Here is an 18,411-nt window from a genome sequence, read left to right as displayed (position 1 = left end):
CACTGAGCCAATAAAAATCTGTAATTTATTTGCAACTTGAATTTGTTTCTTTTAAAATTATGGTAAACCCAAGCTGACAAAATCTGCATTTCATTGATTTCTAAAAGTTTCTTGTTTTCTGCTTTACAAAAGAACAATTTTCTTTTGTGTAGTTGTTGCAGATTATTTCTAGAATTGTGGCATGGTCCATTTGCAATAGTGAGTTAACAGATGAAGGAACACACAACAGATAAAGGAGCACACGAGGTACCGAGAGCCTAATACAGTGAGGAAAGTATATTCCAGTGAAAGATGGAAGCAATTTCAGGTCATTTTAATGTAGAAAACATAAGCTTGCTCTTTTTTTTTTTCTTTAAGCCTTTGGTAGGTTTCTCTCTCTCATTCAGCAGTACATGGATTACAACAAATTGTCTGGCAATATTTTGGGGAAGTAAAATAGGAAAAAAGGTCAGAAGAAAAGCAAGGATCCTAAAGCTTAATTTCCACTTAATTGTCTTGTATTCAAAATATATGCAGCATGTTGGTAATTTGTAACGTTATGGCTGTTCACATTGTAATATGCATACTGAATCAGAATGTAATACTTTATAAATTGCAATTCAGTTCTGTTGTTGTGTAATTTAACCTTGAACCATGTATGTTTTGAGTCTTATTAAAAATAAACATGCGTTAGGATTCCTTGCCTTTGTCTTTTTAAGGTGTCATGGAAAAACTTGGGCTTGGTCCAGAGGTCCTTCTACAGGAGAATCCCAGACTCATCTATGCAAGACTTACTGGATTTGGCCAGACAGGAAAATATGCCAAGTCTGCAGGTCATGACATCAATTATTTGGCTTTATCAGGTAGGCTGTAAAATTTCCTGTCAAATAAGGCTTTTCCCTTTCTTAAATCAAGACTCAAGAATTTATTGAAAGGTTATTTGCAGATAGTGCAAATCACCTGAGGTGCAGTCTATTGAAACAGCTGAGCAGATCTGAAGCAGCAGGAGAGTTTCCTTCTCTTTCCAAGTACTTTTCCCTGCTCCTTTCTCCAGTCAGCTCTGGCACTTCCTTAACCCCTTTGTAAGCTCCCTCACAAGTGAAAAACTGGCCAGGAGAAATGAGAATGTTTTTCTGCCAGGTAATTGAGGTGAAGCAGTTCATTAAGTGATCCAATAAGCATAAAAAGTCAGTGCAAGAAACAAGCAAGCATAGGCTGGATGGGCCATTCATTTTGGCAGCAGCAGCAGTGAGCTGTTAAGGCTGGATCAGCATCTCTTCTCCGGCCATACAGTATTTTCCTTTCTTTGTCTGTATAAAGTCATTCTCTTTGAAGAAAGAACTGAGGCTTTTATGCATGTTTGTCTTTCTTCTATGGCCTCTCTCCTAGAAAATCTATATGTTTATAGTCCCAAAAGGACTGCAAATTATTTTGCATGTTTGTCAGTGGCTTTTTTTGAGTGAATTAAAATGAGGCAGCCTAAGCCATTTGAGCATTCTCTTGTGCTTTTCTGCTGTAAATACCTCTCCATTGATACCAACCAAAGGAAAGTAGGCTTAAAATAAAGTGGCAATGCTATGTTTCCTGGAGGTGTTGTAGACAGTGTGTTTCTTTTAAGTGTCATGATTCTACAAGTACACAGTAACAAACAGTAACAAAATTAACCAACTCTGGTGACAGACAGCGTGTCCTGCATGGCCCAGCTTACTGCTGTTCACACTGCTGTCTCTGCTGCTTCTCTGAGCCTGTGAAGGAAGAGGGACAGAAGCCCAAGACTTCTTGGCTTCTCACTGGATAAAGCATTTCTTCTAGCTCCAGCAAGGGGCCAGAGCAGAGGCAGTGCAATCTGGTACCACCTACTATGAGGAGTCACTGTGTTGTGGAATTAAGTTTCTTCAGGGATGGGTTCAGTCTTCTCATTATGTAAGATTGTCAGAGGAAAAAAAAAGAGTGAAGAAAGGATGCCTCATCTGAAACACTTTTGTCTTAATGTCCAGATGATTTCAAAATAGTACGATATTTTTATGTTATTAATGTAGGAAAGGAGTCAGTACAGATACAGTATAGTCCATTGCTACCCTAGGTTGTCGTAGTTTCTGTTTACAAAATGAGGTATGTTTTTTTCTGGGACTGATTTAATCAGTAGTATTTTGGTTAGTGCTATCTTCCTAAAATTAAATAATTTTGCTTGAAATTTCACAGGCCAAGTTTTTCTGCCTATTTAAAGGAAATATTACAAGGTGTCTGAGAGGTTATTCCTGAAAAATATACTCATATCCTGAGTATATTCCTGACAAGCTTTAGGCATAGGAGAGACATTGTCATACTGCGAAGTTTATTGCTTGCCCTTAGGCAAGCCCTTAGTTTATTGCTTGCCCTAATTGCTATGAGGGACAGTAAAGAGGATTTTCAGGATGGCAGAGAAGTGCTAACAGATTGAGAGCTCTATCTAAAATAAAATGCCTTAGCCTTTGCTCTATTCCCTTTCATTTCTGCTTAATTTCTGTTCTAAATGTAGGTTACCTGTGTCTGTTGCATGCCATCAGGGGTAACCCTTCTGTGCTATTCACTCATTCCTCTTACACATAATCTCTTCTTTTCCAAAGACTTCCAAAGAGAATCTTTCCAAAGATTTCCAAAGAGAGATGATAGAACCAAAGTGCAGTTCTCAGTATGAAATCCTTCATGATTATTAGTTAATGTGTTATGTGCACAGAAGTACATCTGCACTTTTACTTTAAAAAAATTCAAAGAAGAAAATTTTACGAAAATTGTTTGAGGCATGTTCATAATGCCTACTGAATTCTTATGGGGGAAGTTCTATGCGTGTACAAAATACTGATATAGAGTTATTGCACACAAGGTTTTTTTGATGAAATTTTGTCCCTACATAACCAGATTATCAATGATTTACCTCTGAGACTTTTATTAATCTCTTAAATTAAGTGCATCTTCACTAATATGGTTTCAGATATTCTAGTCTTTTGTGAATTAAAGAGTAACTATTTGCTGAGACACAGCCTAGTGGAGACAGAATACTCTTGATAGGAGTTTGCTTTATCCCTTGTCTACTTGTGGAGATTGAAACAAATGAAACTTTAACTGTAGAAATGTATGTTTGTAATTAATTTTGTACTTATGTTTGCTTTGTTTGCTCTGCTGTCAGGTGTGCTGTCAAAGCTGGGTAGAAAAGATGAAAATCCTTATGCACCCATAAATCTTCTGGCTGATTTCGCTGGTGGAGGTGTCATGTGTGCTCTGGGCATTGTGACAGCCCTTTATGAACGCGCCAAGTCTGGCAAAGGGCAGGTCATCGATGCAAGTATGGTAAGTTTGGTCTTTAGGAAGCGGGGGGTTCTTAGATTTGCTTGTTTAGAGTTTTTACTACTCTAAGTCTGTAAAAGAGAGGAAACTGGAGCTATTAGTAGGGTTTAAAATTGAGAACTTGTAAAAGGGAAAGTAAGTAACCTTATAAAATGGCTATTCCTTCACCTGCAAGCAGTTTTCACATATCACTGTTGTCATAACATCCTTATGACATGGGACACATACTGCGACTTTACCCTCATGCTATTCCATATCTTTCCTTTTACCAGCCTGCCTTCTTCAAAAACTATTGGCTGTATGTATTTGAGGAGTACATTTGGTGTATGGAAATAGGGTGTATAATAAACAATTAACATCATACATAACAGCAAAAGTAAAAGTTTTAGTTAGTAAACTGAAAAATTGCAGTGACTTTATCCAAGATACATCTGCTTATGAATTTGTGACAGGTCATGTCTTATTAGAAGCACTGTTCCCTTGAATAATTACACTGCCATGGATTCTTACTGCAAAGTCAATTTCAAACACTTTATGTTAATGTGCCATAAAATCAATGAAAGGCTAAATTAGCTTAATGATGAATACTAGGGAATTTTTAACTGCAAGGCCACCTACTTAGACACAGAGAAAAATACTTATTTACATTTATCCTTGAAACATATATTATCTGCAAGTGTTTTTTTCTCTTTTGCTGTTTTTGTTTTTAAAGAATGTTGCTAATTAAAATGGAACCTCCCTTCGAGGTGTTGTGATATAATGAAGGCAATTATTTGGACTTAAATATAAATTGAAAAAAATTTTATTAATTGAAAAAAATCACTTTGTTGAAGATGTCTTGAAGGTAGGATAATAGCAAGAGATGTTAGCTATCTGGACTTGAACAAGTTTTTGACAAATTCACATGACATTCTTAGAAGCAGGCTACAGCAATATGGTCTAGATGAAAATTCTATGAGATCAGTGCAAAACAGGTCTAATGTTTTTATCCTGACAGTAGTTGATAGTCAAAATGAAAAACTTATCAATTGAAATTCCAGAGATGCCTGTTGGGTTTTTGAAGTGTTTTCTGCAGTAAGCTGAATGATGGATGAGCAATTGTGTTTAGTAGATTTACAGATGATAGGCATGTGGGAAGAATTGCAAGTATGTTGGACACTTGGATTAGAATTGAAAATTACCTTTTTGGATTGGAGAAATGACCTGAAAAAAATTGGCTGAAATTCATGGAGACCACTGCTCTGTAGTTCTCGTAGGCAGAAACAATTAACTGCACAGATGCAGTATGAGAACAGCTGGCTAAAGTACAATCCTGGGGGTTTGTCGTAGTCACAAGCTGAACACGAGTCAACAATGTCACGCTGTTGTAAAACACGCACACACTGTATTAGGATGTATAAACAGGAAATACAGCCGGCAAAGTTTCTGAATTAATTCTTGTAATCTATTCCACATTTATAAGACCTCAGGGAAGTACTGTTTCTGATGCTGGCCGTCATCTTTCCAGTTTGAGGAAGTCCGAGAAACACAACAAAAATTATCATGATTCTAAAAACTTGACCTACAGAGTAAAACTGAATGAGCTTGTATATTAGCAAAGCAAGAACTGTGGAGAATTGTGACATTACCTTATTTTCACTATCAGTTCTTCAAGTCATTAAAAGAATTTGTTAGGAGAAGAATCAATGTAAATCTGCTAATGTCCTAATGAGTTCTCTGGCTCACTGGGAATGGAATGTGTTGTACATTTTTTGTGTTTTTTTTTTTTAAGCCCTCAAAACTTCTCTCAGTTTTTTCTTGTCTCATTGTAATTGTGGAATGCACAGTATCCCTGCTGATGTTCCCCAGTGTCCTGTGAAATGGATGGAACGTTGTCCAGCATCACTGGATGTACTTTACCTGGTATTTAGTTATGTGCCTTTCACTTGGAACAGACTTTCAGTGAGAAAGTTTGTGAAAAACATACATGCATCATCAACAGCAAAGACAGTTAAATGGTCCTGTTTACAAGCCTGTTTTTATATCTAAGTTTGTTTCCTGAAAGTAGATCTTTTTAAAATCACCATACCACACCATTTCAGCTCTTATTTCAGTTCAACTCGCTTTTTTAATAGGTCTATTACTTAAGTTGCTGTGCAGTTTAGGTAATTTGAATATGTTAATGACTCTGACACAAAGTGGAACTTTCTGTAATAGAAGAGGGAAAATTAATTTCTTTTTTAGCAGCTTTGTGTCCTCAAGATTACCTCTATAAATTTGTCATCATATTGTTTTACTGACCACTTGTTTGCTTTTTCCTTTTATTGTGATGTCAATTTTTCTGAAGTAGCCTAAAAAAAGAGATTATTTCTTGTATTTGAGGCTAGTAATTCTAGACTGGGATCCAAATTTTTTAAATAAAATAGTTTGTTATTTATCTTTTATTTCTTATTAGTATGCTGAAAGCTGAAAAATGGCTGGGGAGCATTCTTATGATCAGTAATATACATGTGAGGAACTCCTCCAGTTAGTGAAACCGGACTGATACATAAAGAGGGCAGAGAGGGTCAGGCCAAAGGGTACATTTGCATCACCTCTTCAGTGTTCAGTGTTGTTGTTGTGCTGCCTAAAATCTAGTCGCTGGGTCCTATGTTTCAGCTGTTTACCTCAGAAGTATTAAATGCCTGATCTGAATTGATTCATGTTAGCTGCTGTCTCTTCTCATTGACTTTATGGAAATCGTAGGTATCACCTTACAGTGAGCCTGATAGCTCCTGTGTGCTAGGTAGGGTATGGAGTGGATTCTGCAATATGATATGGTAGACACAATTGTACATCTGCACTCTTGCACCACACCGGAGTAGAGACATGTGAATATTTTAGGTTCATACCAAGTTCAGGCACAGACCCTTCTGCTGATGGTAGGCCTCTGACCAAGCATGAGTCACTCTTTGTGAAAGGACAGTCAGAGGAAAGGATGGTGGTAACCATCATTGCATAATAGTCTCATGTCAAGAGCATTTAGCCGTCCAGCACAGGACTGGGGTTCCAGGTTTTTCCCAGCCTGGAGCTATTCAAAACCAAAACTTCCATATCCTAGAGACATTCATCAGTCATGAGGATAAAGATCAGGTTGGTGTGGGTTCATTCGGTTTTGTTTCAACTGTTTTGCTCTGCAGAAGGTACAGGAGTCTTGTGGAGCAAACAGTTCACCCAGCCGAGTGGTGCCTCTGGATTCTTCTCCCTGCTTCAGAGACTGCTAATGCTTTTAGCATGATAGAGCCATTAAGTGAAACACAAAACTGTTACTATAATTATTCTGCCATTAGGCCTAAGCGGAGTCTCCCCATGTTGTCCTTTTCATGTTTTAAAAGAAAGTGACCACATTAGTGTGGTGTCGTGTTATTTGATCATGCCTTTGGAGGTTTGGTAAAGATGTTAGATGCCTTTTTACTTGTCTCTGAACTGCAGTAGGCCTCAGGCAGAACCAAGTTGTCCAGTTGCCCAGCCAGGGCTATTTCTAAAGTCCCTATACGAGTCCAGAACAGATGTGCTATTTTATTTTAAGTGTTTCTTGTATGTAGGCACCAACAGTTCCATCAGCATCAAAATCTAATTTGCAGTTAGAGGTTTTTCTTATATTAACCTCATCTATTATCCTTACATCCAATGATTTTTGTGTATTTTTTCTGTTAATAGGAGCAAGCACTATTTTGATAACACTTGCAGTAATTTTGCAAACATGTAGATGAATGTATACATTATTTTCTCATATGAAAATACTTGACTTTAACATATGACAAGTAGGGTAAGTACTTGAGAAAAAGGCCAAGTAATACACATTAAACGAAAAAGCCTGCACGACTGCATACTTCAAAGATTCACGCATTTTAAATTCTTGCTTTGAAAGCTAGAAACTAATAGACCTTTCCACATGAAAATTCTGTAGCTTTTTATTCAGTAGCTTTTAGCAATCTCTGCTTTTCTCTTTAGACAATATTAGGTTAATGTTACGTGTCTGAAAATGCATGAATCCAAATGATACTAAAAATTACACAGCTCTCATTTTTCTCTGTTCCACTGGAATGTTTCTGGCCATGTACTGTTACTGCTTCAACTTCTCTTCAAGTTTTTCAAATGCAGTTGAAAGAAAATTAATTCTGCTAGTGAGGAAAACTGTAGGATGTGATTTTACTTGGAAAGACTGGTACAAGCTTCATAAATATTGAAAGGCCAAACAAACTGAAATTTCATCTGGTTGTAATTCATATAGCCAAAATTTTAAGTAGCACGTTGGAAGAGGATCAATAATGTTTTTTAGTGCTGTATTCATCAGACACTTGCCTATTTTGAGATTACTTTGCTATGTCTATGTACCTGTCAGTGATGAGAGAGGGATAATTTTTGTTTTAATTTAGTAATGGAGATGATCTTCCTAGTTCCCATGGTTTCAGAGAGCTTTAACATTTGATTTCCTTTCAGTATTCTTTTAAAAATTGCAGTCTTATTATAATCAGTAAATTCAAAGAAGTTAATGTTGAGATAAATATTTGACACTTACAGGACTGGTATAAGTGTCTTGATTTCCAGCTGTTTAGAAGGCTTGATGGTTGTCAGATAATGTTCTATAAAGCCAAGAAACTTATCTCACCACCTAAAATTAACCTACATTTGCTTTGTGAATTCCTGATTTTTATAAACTTGCTAAACAAGGAAACTTTTTGCATTGAAACTGTGTTACTTATCTGAAGCTTTATTTTTACATTTATGCTCTTTCTTATTTCCTAACTGTAGGTGATTTCAGTATGCAGTATAAACAGTAATCGAAAATTTTAAGAAATTAAAGTACTTACCAGGGATTTTGTCATTAAAAATCTTAAAGGACAGAACTGGTACTAGTAGTTTGCTGGGGTTTTTTTTATGTAGAATTAAGTTAACATGCCAACTAATTTTCTGAAGCTGTTACTTTTTCTTGTAAATCTTCAAGGTAGAGGGAGTAGCATATCTAAGTTCTTTCCTATGGAAATCGCAAAATTTGGGACTTTGGAACAGACCACGAGGTGAGAACCTGCTGGATAGTGGTGCGCCTTTTTATGAAACCTACAAGACCTCCGATGGGAAATTCATGGCTGTTGGTGCCATTGAGCCTCAATTCTATGAGCAGTTAATAAAGGGTAAGTAGCTCGGAGCAGTTGTTTCACACCAGCAAAGTATGATTGAATGAATTCTGTAATATTTGATTTTTATTCATAACATTGGTTGTTATGTGCATTGTAAAAACCAAACACTACTTAGAACTAATTGGGTAGTAGTGTAGCAGCTTAATTGCCTTTTTTCTTCCAGCAGTTGATTTCTTTCTTTTTCACCCCTTCTTCACATTACCCTCAGAAACTACACTTAAATTACAGGTTTTCTTCTGGAGTTATGGTAATGGTAGTCTGTGATGGCTGGAGCAGTAATAAACTATTTTTGGAAACCACATTTTTCAAGGGATTGTGAGTACACATGAAAAAGGAGATGTAATTCTTTGCTATTGCAAGGAAAATCTCAAGCAATTTCAGTTATTTGGGCTGCAATTTCTTTAAAAAAGAAACTGTTTAACTTGTTTCAGAAATGAATGTTCATTGGAAGTAGTTCATAGTATTTCTTGATAGAATGGAATTTTTCTAGATGCAAAGTCAGCTTTATAAGTACCATCACACAATTTCAGAGTGCTTTTAGTGTCCAGCTATGGATATAATTTTTATATTTGATTGAAGAATATCTTTAAGTATTACTATAAAATATGCTTTATCTATCTGAGCAATTAGAATGGATCATACAAAAAATTGTGTGAAGTTAAAACAGAAATTTGCAGGTGCCTTTTTACCTTTTGACTGTTTGTGTGCTTCAAGCTTTTGATCAGATGTGCTTTTAGCTTCTTACTGCTTATTTAATTTAAAAATATTTTTTTCTGTTGTGCTCCTTTGGTAGATTGCAATGCTTTCCATACAGAATTTATGATAATATAAAAATTTCACAAAATAATTTGACATTTATCTTTTTCCATTATTTTGAATATGAAGAATTTTAAAAGTTCTCAATCTAATTTTAGTTTTGCTTAATGAGTAGAAGGAAGACTAAAAAGGGATACACCAAAACTGGCTGTACCCAGTGTGATGTGAACCATTTTTGTACTTGCATGGCTTACATGTGATAAATCTTTGCTGAGTGAGTGTGACAGTGGAGTAGCTCCTTATTCTTGCTCAGGCTTTCCGCGCTGATTATTCCTTGAATTGTAGCAAGGATACTTGTACTGGTTTTGGCTGGGATAGAGTTAAATTTCTTTGCAGTAGCTTGTATGGGGCTATGTTTTGGATTTGTGCTGAAAACAGTGTTGATAACATACTGATGTTTTAGTTACTGCTGAGCAGTGCTTTACATAGCATCAAGGACTTCTGGGCTCCTTACACTGCCTTGCCAGCGAGTAGGCTGGGGACACACATGAAGCTGAGAGGGGATACAGGTGGGACAGCTGACCTAAACTGACCAAAGGGATATTCCACCCCATATGATATCATACTTAGCCATAAGAGTGAGAGGGGAGGTTGGTGGGAGGGGCCACTGCTTAGGCACTGGCTGGGCATTGGTTGATTGTGACCAATTGTGTTCATTTGCGTCATCTTGGGTTTCGTTTTCCTCTCTCTTGATTAGTATTTTCCCCTCTTCTCCTTACATTTTAAAAATTATTATTACTTGTTTGTGATTATTAAAGTGTTATCTTAACCCATGAGTTTCTTTCTCAGTTTTACCCTTCCAATTCCCCCATCCCACCAGGAGGGATGAGGAGTGAGTGAGTGGCTGTGTGGTGCTTAGTTGCCGGCTAGAGTTAAATCACATCACCACTTCTCACTCTCAGCTGGGCCCCAGTCAGGTATGCTGTGCTAGTAAGAACATAGTCAGTGTCAGGGCCTGCACTTCCAGGAGCTTTTGAAATTCAGGAGCATGGTAACATTAAATGAAGATACAGACTTGTAAGATGGGTTATGCCTTTGGTGAGCAGGATCCCAAAGAGGGATCTTGTTCTGTACACTTTGGCTTTGTTCTCTTGCAACCTATTGTGTTCCCAAAGAAAATTCTTGCACATCTGTGGCTGTAGATGGCTACTTCTCTGTGTAGCATAAAATGGGCTGTGCATTTGCCTAGAATATCCAAATTGATACATGCTGGTACATGAAACAAATAAGGCAGGCTCCTGGAGTGACTTGGAGACTTGTCCAGCATTACATGCTACTCCAAGATCAGATGTCAGGTTTGGAAAAGCCATGTTCTTGGCAGAAGGCTGGTACTTTGTCCTTCATTGTCCTGAGAATAACTTGTTTGCAAGCTCCACTTCTAAGCTGCTTGATCTTGAAAAACAAAATATAGTTATTTTCAAGAGCTTCTCAGCTCTTTGAAATGTTTTTGTCATCCAATCCCTTGAGATTTTGTTGTTTGCAAGAACTGGAGTTGGAGAATGAAAACAAATAGGAAACTGTATCAAAGTAAAATGTAATTTCTTGCTTTGGAAGTTAGGGAATTTGGAATTCTGATACATGTCTTCACGGAGAATGCCTGTATTAAATACAAAGGAAAATAAAAGAAAATAATAAAGCTGCTTACTCAAATATCTATATGTTTGGCTTAAAGTGATCAAACACTGGTCTGCAGCATTCATGGCTGCAGTATTTTATTCTTCTCTAGGGAGTCATTTGAATAGCACTTACTTTTAAGCTACAGGAGTGGGATGGAATCTGTATTTGTTCAAAAAGAAAACAAATTCTGTAATGGAGCCTGGTCTTGTTTGTCACTCTTCTTCTCAGTGAAGCTTTGCTGAACACTTCAGCCTTCTTGTATTGATCATTGCTACGGGGCAGGACTCAGGCATTTCTCTCTCAACCAGCCAGACAGCTTCTCTAGAAAGAAACCTGTGATGGATTAATCCAGTGGTCAGGCAATATAACCTGATCACTGACCCACCTCTGTCTTGTTTAGATACCTCTTTACTGTGGAAAGTGCTAAAATTATCTGTTTTCCTCTTAGTTGTTTCTCAAAAATTCACAGAATTAAGTTGGAGCAGCAACTATGAATTCATCTGTATGGGAGCACCAACATTGAACAACTTTATTTTCATGTTTGAAAGTATTCATTATGCTTCCAATGCACAGAAATGGTTTGATTTTAACAGCTGAAGTTTCAAAAGTAGTTATTCCAGCAATAAAGAACTGGTGTATCTGTTTGTAAGTGGACAGCAAGTACAATCAATGCTGTGCCTGTGTTTCAGTCTGTTTCTTCCATATTTTAAAAATCCAGCATACAGACTACAGTCTTCTAAGGAAGTTTTGCTTTTGCCTTTAATTGTGTAACAGTCTTTGCTTGTTTACCATCAATAATTTTGTTTCTTTTGTAATACTGCATTGTGTAGAGTATCAGACCAAACTCAACATTTGTTCAGAATACTGCATTTAAAATAAATGGTCTTTCTTCATTGTATTTTAGTTGCATTTTATGAATTGTTCAGATTTTCACATAGGAAATATTTATGACTTTCTGTAGTTATGGTTGCAAGCTTTCTGGAGCAATAGTGTCCTAAATTAGAACAGCATATCCTTTTTGTGGCTTACGGGTTTTTTCCTTTCTGGGATATCTATTGCAGAAATTCAATTCAGAATTTAAGCCTTTTGAGTGTTATAGGAAAGAAAAATCTGCTTGTGAGAACTGTATTGCACTTTCACAAACCCAAGGACTTAGGCTGAGTTGTCTGTTCAAGGCATTAATTCCCTACTTTGAAGTAGTTTAAAAATGGTATGTTCCAGTTACAATTTCCATAATTTTATTTCTTACTTTTTCCCCATAATTCTGCTCAGTTCTGCTGGGAAACAATTTGATGCTGTTCCAGATAAAATATATTCAAAAGCCACTTTATGTCTCTCTGTCCGTATTCAGAAAGTAGGTTACTTTTGCCGCTTCTATATAATGTAAACACAAGGATATGGGTGTTGCAGTTGTAAGAGCTGGAAATGTAAAGATTGCAACATTGAGAAAGGAACATGATTTCTGAACCAGTTGTCACCTGCTCATAGAATTCTGGTTAGCAGAAGTGAAACTACTTTCCTTTTGGTTTTGTTTTACTTCAGAGTTTCCCTGCAGAAATAGGAACCCAGTGCTGGACCAGAGTGCAGTTAATGACATGGCAAGGAAAGTTCTTAAGGGGTCTGCAGAGGAAAACTAACTAAGTTTAAGAAAATACAGCATCGTAGTTTGAGAAGATTGTTGGCTTTGTAGATTGTGCTTGGCAGGGAAAATTAAATTTCTGCTTACCAAAAATTTACGATTTTTAAAAAAAAAAGGGTTATATGAGAAACTGAAGCTATATAAAATAGATATGTTAAATAATTGCTGTAGTAGCTGTAGTATTAGGAGTTATATTCTGGGCTCATTGTACTCTATTTGGTGTTAAGAAACATGCTGTAATCCTTTTGCTTATATTAATTTTAATACTATGAAAGTCAGCCAATAAATAACTAAAATACCTTTGCATCTTATGAAAAATCTGATGTAAGAAACGTGCTATTGATGTTAAGTCTCAGTGTTTTGATAAAAAGAGACAGAATGTCTTCCAACTGACCTGAAATTGCTTCTGCAGGTTTCTCTTGATTTTTAGCAATATGTGCTTAATACTGCTGTGGCCAGGCTACAAGAGGCCTGCAGAACACAGTAAATTTTGTATATCAGGTGAGAAGTAAAGGTTTGGTTCTGCATCATGTGGTGCAAACTTCGTTACATAACGTGAACTTGGTATCAATTTACATTGATGCAAAAAGCATTAACAGTCACTGAAGTTCTGAAAATGTATTTGGTAGTATTCCTTTCATCCTATGTTGATACTCCTACATTGTGTGACTTCTGTTTTAAAAGAAGGAAAAGAAGGAAAGCACTTGAAAAACATAGTTTACATAATTAGGGAGGATTTCCACAGGGCTCTCCATGTTGTGATTCTAAGTATTGTGTACTGTATTAAAAATCTGTTAATGTACTAAATTCAATACAGCATTGTTATTGAGATGTGCAAAGTGGACCAATAGTTTCCTGTACATTTTAGATACCCTTAGTTACACATAATGTTAAGGGGTTTTTTTAACTTATCTGTCATTATAAGCCTTAAACATCGCACAGGTACTGTAGAGAGCCAGGTTCTTGCTGCACCAAAACATTTGAATTTGTGGTAATTAAATACGCAAACTTGGAGTACCACTATGGATGCATTGGCAGTGATGCTCTGCTAGTACTGTGGGCCTGCTCAACCTTTTGCTGAACTATCACTTTCTAAAAAACTACTTAGTTTCAGAAACTTTTAGCAGAGAAAAAAACTTTACATGGTTACTTTAATGAGAATTCACTGCTGACTTGGAATATTCTAAAGTTCAAATCCCTCTCAGACTGTACTGTGTTTAGAGAGCGAGCGAGCAGTGGCATATACCTTATGGCTGTGATTTGTGCCAAAATGAAGAATTCCCATACTAGATGGTTATATTCAGCCATGTTGTGGCAACATAATTTCAAGATTACTGTGGTATGAGCATATGATTTTGAAAAGAAAATCAACAAGTTAATAAAATCCTGAACAAAGCTTTGCTAGGAGTCCTAAATAATCTTTTAAAATACTGTTTCTGAAGTACTGTAAGAAACTGTTTCTTTCCAACATGCCAAAGCAACTTCACTGATTTGTCTTATGAATTTTACTGTTTTCTCTCTCTTGAAATAGGTGCCTAATTTTACTGCAGTTTGTCTAAGAAGTTCTGCAGAAAGAGAGATTTCAATTTGTTCCATTAATAAATGTCATGCAGGTATATGTCAATAAAGCTATAGCATTTAAGGGAGACTTAAAGCTATATCATTATAAGAAGACTTATTTTTTGCTTTTTCCAAAAATCATTATTTCACAGCTATACTAGGGTACATTACTGGGCTTTTCTAAACAAAAATCCCTAGATGAAACTTTGAACAGTAAAACTTGGAAACAAGTTGTGATTGCTTTACCAGATAGTCTGTGTAAAAGATACGTTGCTTTTGATTATTTTGGGAGAAATTTATCATCCTGTGGTATCCCAAACAATCCTCTGCTGTGTAATTGTTTCCTTGTTGACTCAGTGGCTCCTGCTGTGATTCTGTTCATCTGCACCACAAATGGTTAGCACAAGCTCGAAAATCAGAAGCTGTAGAGCTTAAATGGTGTCAGTTCATGCTATTTAAAGTTGAAGTCTTCAATGGTCAATGGAAAATGAGCATATAATATTAAATTCCAAGTTCTGCATATTGTTCTATTTTGCTAGAGCATGTGCAGTTAGGTGCAGCCAACTTTCCATCTGTCACAGTCTTCAAATATAATTGTGTAATGGGATAATGGTAGAGCTCTGTTCATGTTGGACTGGCTACTGGGACCTAAACTGTAATTAATGATCAAATAAATATGAATGAAACAATGTTTCCAGTTGAGAAAATTTAATGCATTGAGGCAATCTCAGATAGCATGTTGTTTGTTACTTCACTTACTGTGGAAGGTAAATTTACCTCGTCTCCTAGTTGTTAACTACATAGCACTGTTCATCGTTAGTATTATACTTTGAATATTAAATTAATTTTCAAAACATTGTTAGCTTCTGTTTAATTATGGATGCTTAACCAATGCCAGTAATCTTCAGCCGATCTTTTTTTAGGATGTTATGAATGGTTATGAAGAGTAGATTGTAAGTTTAGTGATTTAAGGTGCACGTGACTTGGTAACTCAATAAAGACTAATGCTTACCTTGTAGTAATACTTATCCCAGTATCCATAGGAATCTCTAATAAGATGTGAAAATGCTTATTCTGTCTTCAACTGTGTTGATTTTCTTCTAAACATTAACAAGTGCAAGGCTGTCTTTCTGAGTATGGAGATTTGCAGTTTCTCTTGTGTTTTCCTTTGCAGTACCAAAGTAAGATTTCAAAGCATGTGTTCATTTTTGAAGCTACTATTTAAGAATCCTGTGATCAACAGTGAAATTCTTAAATATTGTGATAACTTGAGAGAGACTATGAGCCCCCAGAAGTGCGTAAAGTAGAGATTATAAGCAGAAAGAGTAGAGCAATTTACATTTTCTTCCTTTCTTCTCCCTTGTATGTTTCAGTAGCTATATGTCTGCCCCTCTCAGTGACAAGAAAGCTGTAGAAATAGAAGATACAGAAAGTTTTTTCTGCCTACATACAGCTAAAGATGAGAGTTCTGTGTAAATTCTACCTGCAAACAGGCATCTAGTAGCCAGGGCTGTTAACAGTTGCAAGTCAGATCATCAATCTGATACCAGATATCCAAAGATACAAGAAAAATGCTCAAAATTAAATGTTTGCAGAACTCCACATTTTCTCTGCCTTTTAGATAGAGCTGTTGTTTTCTAAGCAGCTCCTTTTCTTGTTGTTTGTGAAGCATTATGGTGATAGGTGTTCTCTAACCTTTATAATTTCTCAGATTAACTTCTTTCTTATCCCTGCTTTTTCTCAATTTTTCCTGCTGTGCTCATGCTCTTGAATTTTAAGATGTGACTGTTTGGACAGCCTTCAATATACTACTTCTGATTTTTGCTTGAAATCATGGACTATGTTTGTACCTCTATTTGTACTATCTCCATTTTGAAAATGTGCCTTAATTGCCTTTTATCTTTCTTGTTTCTTACCTCCTTTTTGAGATAAACCCTACAAGAAGTGATAACACTTCTTGCATGTCCTTGAAGCAGGAGAACGGAAGGATAGGGAGTGCAGAGAGCAGAATCCTTGAGAACAGAAATAGAGATGGGAAACTGGCTGCACAGGAGAGATGTAAGCTCCCCAGTGAAAAGGAAGGTGGTGCTTAGTTAAGAGAAGGACCTAGGACTTGCATAGTTCAGGAGCTTTTCCGTACAAAACCTCTTCCATCTGTCCATCTTCTGCTCTTGTGTCTCAGAAGAGAGGTGTGTATGTCATTCCCAGTGGTCTATGTGACTGATCTGCTGGAGAGCAGAGCTCTTTAGAAGTTGGTGAGTGTGAGGGCTATGGCTTTCACTTTTCCAAAAGAGCAGCTGTGGAGTTGGAAGCTGGGAAGCGTGCTGAAGAGAGGAGAGCAGCAAACACTGCTGGAGTCCATTTGGCTGAGGGAGTCAGGCTGCAGGCACCTGCTGCTGAGCTACATCATGCACATCGAGCCTAGGTATATCCATCCATACCATCTCCTTATCTCTGGCATAGAAACAGACCGATCATGTTGGACTTCAAACACTGAAGCCTGTTGAATGTCCAGCTCTGGCAGATGTACTGGCTTCTTTGAGATAAGTATGTTGCTGTAGTCCAAGACCCATTCAGCAGGCTTTTGTGTTGCTACTGCCTGGTAGAGAATACAATGCCTATTACAGAAAATGTTTTCAGGACAAAATGTTATCTCTAGGCAGCTGCTGCTCTTATGAAGTGTTTATACAAATGAGTGTTTATTATATGTATTTAATTAAAAGGCTGTAGCTCATGTGGCTTAATCTAATTGCAAGTAATGGAACATTTTATTCTTCTGCTCCCTCCCTCTCATAGATAGCCTAATAATGTCTGAAGTGACTTTTATCTAGTATGCTATGCTGTGTTGGACTGCCTGCAAAATATTAGCTTCTCAAGGAGTGTACTTAGTTGTAGGCAGCACTTGTTAATTTATCTGGACTATACTATATATAAACTTTGCTCTTCTCCTTTCAGGTCTTGGGCTAGATTCAGATAAACTTCCCAGTCAGTTGAATTTCTCCGACTGGCCAGAAATGAAGAAAAAATTCGCATCCATATTTGCACAGAAGACACAAGCTGAGTGGTGCAGCATATTTGATGGTACTGATGCCTGTGTGACCCCTGTGTTATCCTTTGATGATGTTGCTACACATCAGCATAACAAACAAAGAAGTTCTTTTATCAAAAATGATCAGGAAGAGATAAGTCCTAGACCTGCTCCTCTTCTATCAAGGACCCCTGCTGTTCCATCATTTAAAAGAGATCCTTTTATAGGAGAACACACAGAAGAGATACTTCTAGAATATGGATTTACAAAGCAAGAGATTGCTAAACTTTATTCTGATAAAGTAATAGAATTCAGTAAACCAAAAGCTAATTTATAATCTCTAATTATGCAAATTCCAGGCTGATACAGTAAGTTCTTATGCATTAAAATTTAATTATATGGCAAATAAATGTTTGCATTATATTGCTTTTAAATAATTTTAAAAAATTATTCAAGTTTTAAATGTAATTGAAAACAGTGGGACTTATATACTTCTGCACCTGGATGGTCTGCAGTCTAGAATGATACCAAAATGTTGTACTGAAGATCTACACAGTTTGCTTAGTAAGCAGCTGTAAATCCTCAAAATGTTTCTTTAAATATCAGGTCCTGTGAAATGTTTGTTTCTTTAAATTCTTAGTTACACTATTGGTTTGTAATATATGTTGAAGGCAATACTTTTCATAAAATACAGTTGTATTCTTCCTAAACGAGTGATTGTGTTGTTTACTCACAAATTAGAAGGATTGGTTTTTTTCTCTATCTTATCATATTAATTCATTTGCCTTATCATGCCAAAACAAGGATGGAAATAATCCTGTTTTCTTATGTGCTGCTGTAGAGTTATTATGATAAAGTAATTCCATTTAATAGCCTGACTACATCGTGTTAATGCATTTTCCTGACTATATTACATTTGAAATTTCAGTTTGCCTGGAAAATCACTTCAGAACTTTACTTTTTTTTAAAAAATAGCTGGTTTCCTCCTTTCTGGAGAAATGGTAGGCAACTTAGATGCACAGGTTTTAAACAATTTTTATTTCATGGTGGCCTTCATTTCCTTCAAATTAAACCATCATTTGAAACGGTCTCCTTCAAGGCAAAAGAAAAGATGCTTTTTGAAAAAATTAGTTATAAAAAACAAACAGTTTTCTTTAGTACAACATGTCAGGAGTTGGGATGTGAGCAGCTGGGTTTTTTGGTAATTTTGTCAGTGTTTAACTCGCTGAAGATTTGTTTGTTGCTTACAAAGACTTCCAAAGCTGAGGTGTACTTCAGCTCATTTTACG

The 18,411-nt window shown here is 36.4% G+C and overlaps 1 protein-coding gene across 1 annotated transcript; it reads left to right on the top strand.

The window, feature by feature from the left end:
• Positions 1-698: 698 nt before the first annotated feature.
• AMACR (alpha-methylacyl-CoA racemase) lies at positions 699-17,591 on the top strand (the record flags this gene model as incomplete). Its single annotated transcript, XM_010178722.1, has 4 exons — positions 699-842; positions 3,146-3,306; positions 8,270-8,456; positions 17,050-17,591. Coding segments are annotated over 4 exons (902 nt in total), but the record flags the coding sequence as incomplete, so codon positions are not given.
• Between the last annotated feature and the right edge of the window lie 820 nt (positions 17,592-18,411).

Source organism: Mesitornis unicolor, unplaced genomic scaffold, assembly GCF_000695765.1.
Source record: "Mesitornis unicolor isolate BGI_N332 unplaced genomic scaffold, ASM69576v1 scaffold24252, whole genome shotgun sequence".
Lineage (NCBI taxonomy): Eukaryota > Metazoa > Chordata > Aves > Mesitornithiformes > Mesitornithidae > Mesitornis > Mesitornis unicolor.
This window is presented reverse-complemented; position numbering and strand designations above follow the sequence as displayed.